This window comes from Platalea leucorodia (assembly GCF_965183815.1).
Source record: "Platalea leucorodia genome assembly, chromosome: 3".
Taxonomy (NCBI): Eukaryota; Metazoa; Chordata; class Aves; order Pelecaniformes; family Threskiornithidae; genus Platalea; species Platalea leucorodia.
Genome location: NC_138825.1, coordinates 100122535 through 100132176, shown reverse-complemented (window position 1 = coordinate 100132176; position 9642 = coordinate 100122535). Strand labels below are relative to the sequence as shown.

At 52.1% G+C, this 9642-nt stretch overlaps 1 protein-coding gene across 1 annotated transcript; it reads left to right on the top strand.

Moving 5' to 3' along the window:
* Positions 1-689: 689 nt before the first annotated feature.
* Positions 690-9011, top strand: BAG2 (BAG cochaperone 2; the record flags this gene model as incomplete). Its single annotated transcript, XM_082306582.1, has 3 exons — positions 690-853; positions 7018-7127; positions 8147-9011. 3 exons carry the CDS (start codon positions 690-692, stop codon positions 8545-8547), a joined length of 675 nt encoding a protein of 224 aa, XP_082162708.1. The 3' UTR covers positions 8548-9011.
* Positions 9012-9642: the final 631 nt, after the last annotated feature.

Sequence of the window (9642 nt, the reverse complement as noted above, 5' to 3'; positions counted from 1 at the left end):
ACAGCTCTGGAAGGCAAATGCTCATACGAACAGCTGCCATCTCGAAGGAGGTTACTATACATCCCGAAACCCTCACTACTCCTCCCTTAGCTTCTGGGTTAGCAGGAGACAGAGTTCATGCTGCCTGGGGCTGGCCCAGGTTTTGCTCCTTTTGTCACGAAGGGGCCGGGGCGGTTGGGGGCCCCCCCGTGCCCCAGAGCCCTCGGGGAGAAGCGGAGGCGCCCCACGGCCGCCCGGGGCCGGGGTGCGTGGCGGCTGGGCACCGCTCTCGGGCACCCGCGGGCCGGGACAGGGGGTGACCACAGGAGCCACTCGTCCCCCGGCGGGCTTAACCCCCCCGTGTCACCCGCGCCCCGGCTCGCCCAGGAATTCCGCCTGCCGCCATCCACGCTTCTGCTGCAGGGGGAGCGGTGCCTCCTCCCGCCGAGCCGCCCCGCAGCCGGCCGGGGGCACCGGGCCAGGCCAGGCCGGGCGAGGCGGCCCGGCCCGCCGCGCTGCGTGAGGCGGCGCCCGCGGGGCCGCGGCCCGGCGCGGAGGCGGGGTGGCCGCGGGGGCAGGCGGCGGGCGGCGGGGCGGGCTCCTTCTTTGGCCATGAGCGAGGTGCCGGCATTCGGCCGCCGCCGCCGCCTGCGGGACGCGGGGAGGGAGCGGCCTCAGCCGGGATCCGCCGCCGGCAGCAGGCGGGTGCTATGGCTCAGGCGAAGATCAGCGCCAAGGCCAACGAGGGGGCGCAGCAGCAGCCGCAGCAGCAGCAGCAGTCCGGCGGGCAGCTCCGGGGCCGCTTCTACCGCTCCACCTCCATGGCGGACCGCTCGAGCCGCCTGCTCGAGAACCTGGACCAGCTGGAGCTCAGGTGAGGAGGAGGAGGAGGGGGCGGCGGCCGGGCAGGGCCGGGCCCGGGCGGGCGGAGGGTGGCGGCTGGCGGGGGGGGACCGCGGCCGGGCGCTGCGGGGCGCGGGGAGCCGCCTCGCCCCGAGCCGGTGGCTGCTCGCAGCGGCCCGGCGGCGGGCGCGGGGCCTTCCCCCGCCGGCAGGGGAGGGGAGCGACGCTGGGGTGAGGCTTCCTGAGGTGACCGGGGGCGAAGGGGTCCCCCTTCATCGCGGGCGGGGGGGGGCAAGTGTGAAAATGGCAGCTGCTGCTCTCAGGTGAAGTAGCGTGGCCTGGAAGTACGGGAAAATCGGAATATGTGCGTGACTGTGTGAAAACAGGCGTTTTTCAGGGAAGGCGCGAGGGGCTTTTGCGGATTTGTCCCCCCGAGGGCTTGGGTAGCCCCTGGCAGGCGGGGACCGCGGGTCGCCTGCGGGGCCGGGGCAGCAGCGAGGCGGTGGCCCCGCAGCCCAGGGCCCCGGCTGCCGGGCGGGCGGCGCAGGGGGCGGCGGCGGCGGTCCGGGGGTGGCAGCCGTGGTGGCGCTGGGCTGTCGGGGGCCCTCGCAGGCCTCGAAGCCGCCGTGCCGAGCGCCAGGGCGCGAGGCCTCGCGCCTCCCAGGCCTCCCCCCGCACCGACGGGTGAGCTGCGGGCGCCTGGTCACCCGCCGTGGCGCCCGCCTCCCCTCTGAGCGGCGACGACTCGTGCCACCGTGACGGGAATAGCGTTGCGTTCTGCAGCCGAGGTGTATTTTTCCGAAGTAATTGCGAATACGCTGCGTATGTCATCGTTGCGCCAAGGCGCGCCCCGTCTCCTCCTGCTCCTTGACGTTCCCCGAATGAGCCCATGTGACTTTTTTCCCAGTTCGGCTGCATGAGAGACAATTCCTTGCCTTTGATCATCTTCCTCGTCCTCTCGGCTCTCTCTTAATTACACAGTGTCCTTTCGGAGGTGGATGGATGCTCAGGGTGCCGTGGGTGTACCACTGATTCACCTCCTGCCGGTAGTGTTTCAACACGCCCTTTCCTTCATTACAGCTGCATATTGATCAGCGGCTTTCACAGAACCACCCAGAATGTTTCTAGGACTTTCCTGTAATTAAAAGTGCTCTGTGGGATACAGGAGTTGCGTTTTCCCCTTTCTGCCTGCATTACTTTGCATTATTCAGGAGTGGACTTTATGTACTATCATATTTAGCCTTTCACTTAGCTTGATTAAATCTCCTTGAAGTCCTTCGCAGACTTCTCTGAATTTGACTAAACAAAATCACTGTCTGCAAACAAGTCTCGCTGCTCACATCCAGGTCTAGCGCATGAATATATAATCACAAAATGAGCGTCAGAATATGCAAAAATGTGTTTTAAATTTGCTGAGTGACTCTGAAACAAAGCAGACAGTTTGGTTAACCGGAAATTAAACCCCAAATTAAACTTCCCGGTTTGCTGTGGGTCTTTCAAACAGGCATAGTAACAGTTACGATAAAAGAGTCAAGCTACTTTGATTGAAGGCACGCAAGTCTTACTTTTTTTTTTCCCATGCACAACTAACCAACGTGCCTCATTTCAAAGTAATTTAAATGACAGGAGGAAGAGCTTCCATGCTTCTTCCTTCTCCAGCCGGTTTAGTTTAGCTATAGACCCTCGAGATTTTGCTTGTAAATATAATAAGTGAAGATTTGTCAAAGAAGTGAACTACAGCCTTTAATTAACCCCTCGACAATCCTCAGTTCTCAAGTTGCTTAAGGTTGGCTGAATGCGAGGCAAACCTCCTCCCCTCGGAAATGCTCTGGTTTGAACAGCCTTCCCTTTTCTCCCTTCCCTTCCACTGTGAGAGCTGCTTTTCCGACAGGAACGGGGTATTTTTGTACCTCCCTGCTAGGCGTTTGCGGAGGGACTCTTCTGTAGGGAAAGCGAGCAGGAAAGGGGGGTTAATTCGGCTGGCAGGGAGCGAGCCCCCCGGCAGGGGCGGCAAGGGGGGCAGGTGGTACGTTTGTCCCTGTCAGGGCTTGGACCTTCGTGTTGCCCTGGCTGCTGGTGAAGGCCAAGACATCTCGGGAGCAGCTGGAAGCGGGACCAGAGTCTCTGTTTATGAGTCACCGTGTTCTGGTGGTTGTGTTATGTGAACACGCAGTCCTAGGTATAATGATACACAAGATAAGTCAGACTCTTGCTTTCTTTTAATCTTAATTTTTTGCGCTTTTTCTCCTGTTCTCCATCGGAACAACCGTATTCCCCCACCGTTCATTTGTATGCTCGTGGGACCCCTCACCTGAGAATGGAAACTCTGTTTAAGCAGCTGAGGATGCTGGGGTGAAACTCTTTGCCTCCATCCAGTGTGCTCAGCTCCGTTTCAGGAAAAAAGCTGCACTGCCTTCAGATGTTTCTTATTTCCTTTGAAAACTTATCTGCACCTCCAGCACGCAAGCTTTAATGGTGAGCTATTTCAGTCAGTCAGTAGTTTAAAGGACGTAGTTACTGCAGCTGTCCTAAGAAAGCGGGTATCGAGTTGCTCATCTGGAAACAAAAGCACAGGCTGGTCCACCTGTTCCTCGGGGGAATGCTCTGCTCATGTAAATGGTATGTAGGAAAGAAAGGCACTGCGCGGCTAATTGCGCTCGGACTGGGAAAAATCAGAAGGAAGGAATGTTTTTTTTTTTAGTCTTAGGTAATGGGTGGAATATTTAGTTGATGTTCAAAGTGACAAATACACTCCAAGTAAAAATATGATTGTAAGTTTTAATCTGTTTGTTAGAAAAAGACCATGCTGTTGCATCGAGATAATTGATAATTGGGCATAAATATGAGCGTCTCGTGTTCTCTTTTCTTTGCCTTCTGTTCTTTGGTTGGTTGTTTTTTTGAGACTTGGATTGTGTTTCCACCCTTTTCCACAGCAGTCACCTCTGCTAGAGGTTTATCTCTTCCAATCTCCTTTCCCCACCCCAAGAAAGTAAAGATTTACACAAACCTAGGAAGTTAAAGCACATTTTAGGAAAGAAGTTAGGAGAGCTGACGGCGAGATGTAAACCTGACACTCCTGCAGCGAGTAAGGCGAGAAAGGTGCGCGGCCCTGCCGGCGCCGGGGCCTCTCCCGGGCTCTGGCCTCGGTACAACCTGGGGCAGCGAAACAGGGTGAGGCTGTGGTGGGTGTCTCACCTTGATAAAGCCCCCAGCATCTTCTCTGGAGCACTATTTATTTTCCTGAGGCTGGTGTGAGTGGTTTCCTTATGTTTTTTTTTCCCCCCTAGAGTGCTGTTCTGAAATGATCCTACCCCATTGCCTTGACCTCCAGGCCCCTAGCAGCTGGCCCTTTCCTCTGCTCCACTGTCCTGCCTTTCTCAGGCCATTTTCCCCCTCATCTTCTGTTTGAGCGTGTAACTCCCGCTGGCTGGCTGCTGAGGCGCTGCCTTTGCTGCCAGTATGCTGTGTTATCGCACTGTGCCTCCGCCCTGCCCTCGAGAGGTCTCTGAAAGCCGAGGAGTTTATTTTTTAGGGTGATTTAATCCCGTCACGCTGCTCTTAATTGGTCAAGATGGACATTTTTAGAAGGGATCGCAGAGGGGTGGGGGAGTCCTGACTTGCTGCTTCCCTGTCCCTCTGCCCCGGCGGCAGGAGCTGCTGCGCCTCCTTCACGTGCCGTTACGCGGTGCTGGGGTGGACGCTCATCTTGACTGCCGTTTATGGAAGCACATACACTAAAATTACAATCCCAGTGGATTTTAGTTGTGTGGCACTCTGTATTGCAGTTGAAAAAGTGGTTAAAATAATTCCCAAGAAGCAATTATTGCAAATAAAATAGTTCTCAAGATTTGGTTATATGACTTTCTGTAAAATAACATCAATCAAAGTTCTAGGGTTTTTTTTTTCAGTATACGATCATTAATTCTGATCATTTGGCTTTTGGGTCCTACCTTACATCATACCAGTAGCTGGCTTTTGGAAGGAGCGATGTTTTAGGCACTCTTTTTAGAATTGCACCAATTCAGGATGCATCTCTGCAATGCAGTTTTTCCACATTCTTTGTAAGACCCAGCAAAGCCTGTGGAAATCACGGATTGATCCACCCGCTGAAGGCAGACCTTTGGTTTTTAAGTCAGTACAATGATATACTGAATCTGATTTAAAAACATTATTAAAATTGACATTCTACACTTCCAAGTTTTAATTTTAAGCTTTCCAGCGACCACAATGCATTTTTTAAATTGTGAAAATACTAGTTTTTTTAAAAAGGCATGGTGAGGCATTTATGAAAATATTGCTAGACTTCCTAAATTATAAAGTGCAGACATCTGAAGTATGAAATGACTCCACCTGCCTCATTGCTCTTACTAACCAGTCCAAAATAATAATTAAAAGTATTTGCTCTCGGCAAGAATTTGCATTGCATTAACTTTTCCCACTCCTCCTCAGAATGAACATTAAAGGCGAGACCCGAAGCTTGTGCTTTCACTGACTAAATTAGGCTAAATATTTAGTAAAACAGAACCATTTCGTGAGCAGGCTGCATGTGAAGTCTATTTATATCCTCAGATGCTCCCATTCTGCCTTTTTTTGCCCTCTTTTCTCTTGCTGCTCTTTTCCCGAAGTTACCTGCCCTCGGCCAGCCTTTGGGGAAGGAGCAGCAGCTCCATACCTGTCTCATCAGCCAAGCCCTTATCTACAGAAGCGGCGATGAGCCACCACCGTCTCAGGGCTGCATCCAGTAACGCTGAAGAGCACAGAGCATCCAAGAGACTTAACAGTGTTTTGGTTTGTTTCCCCGGTTCTGGCCAGGTTTAATAAACATTTCGGGATAGATGGATTCCCGAGCTGCTTACAGCAGCCAGACCTCCCGAGCTGCGCGCTGAAAGCACCTGGAACCGTCAGGCAGGTTCACATGATATTCTGCTTTTCTGTGGGGTCTGGGAATGCAGAGTTGACGTTTTTTGGCACAACTCTTGCAGCCAGGTGCAGCTTGGCAAGTCCTCTACGAACCCCTACCCTCAGGCCTCCAGGGCAAAGCCAGACGAGGGGGATGTTTCCCTCCTGCCCCCAGATGTGCTCTTCCAGATGACTGGGCTGAATGCAAAAACCCTCTACCCTAAAACCATGCCGGGGAATAAGATGTGAATTAAGGAACTAGACTCAGATTTCTAGTACGGCATTTCCCCATCGCCCGTGGCCAGGTGGGCCTGTACCTTATGCCACCAGGAGGAGGGCAGGCGGTGGGCACACAACCACGCAGCTTACCGAGACCCAGTAGTTACCAGGGAGAGCAGTTTCTGATGGGCTTTCCCCTCGCCCCCCACTGCATCACACGTGGGTTTCAGCACAGTGAACAGGAGCAGGGGGTCCTGTTTCGGGAGGAACCCGGTTACGTGCTTCCCTGCAAGCCCAGAAATAGGAGCTGCTCCCAGAGAAGCTTCCTCCCGGTGTGCATCACAGCGAGCATCGCTGCAGGGGAAACACCAGTGACCGTGAGGGCAGGCGGTCCAGCATCTCCTCCCAGCAACCGAGGCATGCCACGCAGGGGGAAGCCCTTGTCACGTTAATAAAAGCGTGGGAGCTTTGTCCCTCTCACGCGTTTTTCCCCCTCGTGAAAGGGGTCGTTGGGCTGCAAGGCGGTGTTTGCGTTTTCCGGAGCGTTTGTTGCTTTGTGGGGTCCTGCGCTGCTGGCCCGGGGGCGGCGGGGAAAGCAGGCCCCCGTGCTGCCTCCGTCCCCGCAGCTGCCGCCTTCACCTCCAAGCTCCCCGATGGGGACTCGGTCCGTTTCTCTTCTAGCTAAGCAGCTGATAATAATTGCCAGTGAGCTACGGCACTTCTGCTACGGGGCTGTAGTACCGGCAGGCTCTGGATATCCAGACTAACTGCGGAGGACAGAACAGCACTGCCACTAAAATAAAAGATTTAAGTCTGATCAAATTACTGGGTTTTGGCTTGGTTTTTGTTTGGGTTTTTTTTTCCCCCCCATTTGGTTGTTTTTTAAAATCATATTGAGTCTTGAAAAGTGAAGTTAAGGTATGGGAGAAGGTCATGAAATCACAGAGTCTGGCTCATGGATAATTAAGAACTGACTGTACTTCTGAAGCTGAAGTTTAAAGAAACAATTCTTGGCAGCTCTATAGGTGAACAGCTATTTTATTATCTAAACATTTTGTTTGGTTCAACCATGTTCAGGGTAGAAGCTTTCCGTGACGCAGCGTCTGCCATGGAACAGGAGAAAGAAATCCTGCTAGAAATGATCCACAATATACAGAACAGCCAGGACATGAGGCACATCAGCGAAGGTGAGAAGCTGCTTTGCCATGCCCTCCCCACTGACCTGAAGTCAGGACAGCCCATGCCTTAGGGAGCAGCTCCGTTTGACTGCGTGCTGCTGGTAATGGCACGGGCGCCGGAGCCAGCTACGGCTCCTGAGGGGCCATCCCTTACCCTGGGATCCCCTTTTCCTTGGCAGCGTAAATTCACGTACTGCTCCGCTGGACGGTCTGCCGGGACTGGCACCGCTGTGTATGTGAAAGCCCGTACTCGGTTCACTGATTTATTTTCAAAATATAGCTCAGCTGAGGGAGGGAAGTTGGTCATAATGATGATGATTAAATATAGCTGAAAACCCAGCACTTTAATGGCTTTGACTCCTGGGCAGGCGTGAGCGCTGTGAAGTGTACAGCCTGCAAGAACCTGAGGATTAAGATCGTTGTGCTTGTGTGATATATAACTTTATATTCCCTAAATCTCTGTTTTATATTAGGTGCTTTAAATTGCTGGTTTATTGGCTCTTCAAGAGCCTGCATGTCAGATATGCTGTGTCCATATTTGAGGAAAATACTAAGTTTTCAGAAAACAGAAAACCATTTTTTTCATGGGCCCTAATTGCATCTGGTAGCCAGAAATCTGTTTTCTCTTTATGGCCGCCTGGGGTACTGTCTAAATCTCTCCCTCGCGGTGGCACGGAAGGTCCTCAGCGCGCCTGTTCTGCTAATGAGTAATGTTTCCTGATCATACCGTATGCTTTGCCGTAACGCGACACAGCGAGCACCGGGGCAGCAGCGGAAAAGCACTGCTTACCTTTTCAGTAGAGCTCGATGCCTCATCTCAAATCAGAAGATGCGAGCTTCTGCGAAATCAGTAGGGCTTAGGCAAATGCAAACAACTCCTTTCTGGCCCCTGGAAATCTTGTCGATTGTCACTTAAAAAAACAACCTTGTTTATCGCAAAGTTGTAGCAGTTTGATTGTCTTGGTGATGTTACTTGCACAGGAAAGTATTCGCCTGTAACCTAGAATATTTTATTGGCTTTGATTTAGGTGAGAGAGAAGAACTTAATTTGACTGCTAATCGTCTGATGGGCCGAACCCTCACTGTGGAGGTTTCTGTAGAAACCATCCGAAACGCCCAGCAGCAGGAGTCCCTACTGCACGCCACGAAGATGATCGATGAAATTGTCAATAAACTTCTAGACGATTTGGAAGACGCCAAAATCCGCTTAATGTCGCTTTACGGCGCGTGCACATCCGACGTGCCAGCGGGACCCATCGATCAGAAATTTCAGTCTGTGGTAATCGGATGTGCCATCGAGGATCAGAAGAAAATCAAAAGGCGGCTAGAGACTCTGCTCAGAAACTTAGAAAATTCCGAAAAGTCCATCATGTTGTTGGAGCACCAGAAATCATCTGTTCGACAGTCTTGCAACAGCAAACAGGATTAAACCTATCCTCCTGGCTACTTCTGGCAAATCACAGGATGAGCAAACCTCCATAAAAAGCACACAGAAGCTAAGAAAAAAAATTCTCTGTACACGCACGCGCGTATACACGCATGCACACGCACCAAAGTATCTTTGATGATTGCGAGGTGCGAGCATTTAATGGGTTTTGGTAGCATTGGCATTTTCTTTTGGCAATAAAGAATGCTATCCGGAGTTCTCCTGTAGAGTCGATACCGCTCTATTGCAAACTGTAATTGTGCTTCTGCTGAACTGTCAGGAACCGTCAAAATCTAGCCTTTCCTCCATTCTCCTGGGTTGTTTTTTAAACTAAAAAGTCGTTTTGTCGTATAATGAGATTTCAGCTTTTCTCTGCTGTATACATAGGGTGCGAACCAGACTTTTGGGGAAAAAAAAGACAAATCATGGCAATAAATCAAAACCATTAATAAACTGTATATGGTATTTTCATAACCACCACCCTGGCCTACTCCTTGCCATTTGTAACGTGAATGATTCGGCACTATTCCCAAGTAGATGACCATACTTTCAGGAGACAGACAGCGACCTCCGGTTGGTAACTGAGGACGTGAAAAGCAACACCTCCAGGCAACGGCCGCAGCCGAGGCTAGAAACGAGCGCCAGCTCGGGCGACGCGCCGTTCCCCGCCTGCCCCGTGGCCCATCCTGCCTCCCGCCATCTAGTCTGCGTGCTGAGGCTGCTGGGTGGGTTTTTTAAAAGATAAATACAAAGGGGAATGGTATTGTTCAGCTACTATACTGCAGATTGGTTTTGCGTTATTATCTGTGACTCAACAGAGCAAAATGGTTGAATTCTCAGCTAGTAGATACCATAGCTGTTTCTTGTGTAGGACAACACTACACTTCTTAAATTTAATATTACCTGCTTTTGGGGGAGGGCTGCTTTAGCTTTGTCTGGTTTTTTCCTTCCACCCTCTCACCCCCCATAATTTCTGCCCATCATTGCTGCACTCTGACTCACCAGCTGGGGGGCAAAAGTTGCAGATTTTAGGGTAAGCCTGGAACTTTGCACCCCTCCGTCGCCCGCCAGCCTTGCGGTACTGCACCGCAGGGCAGC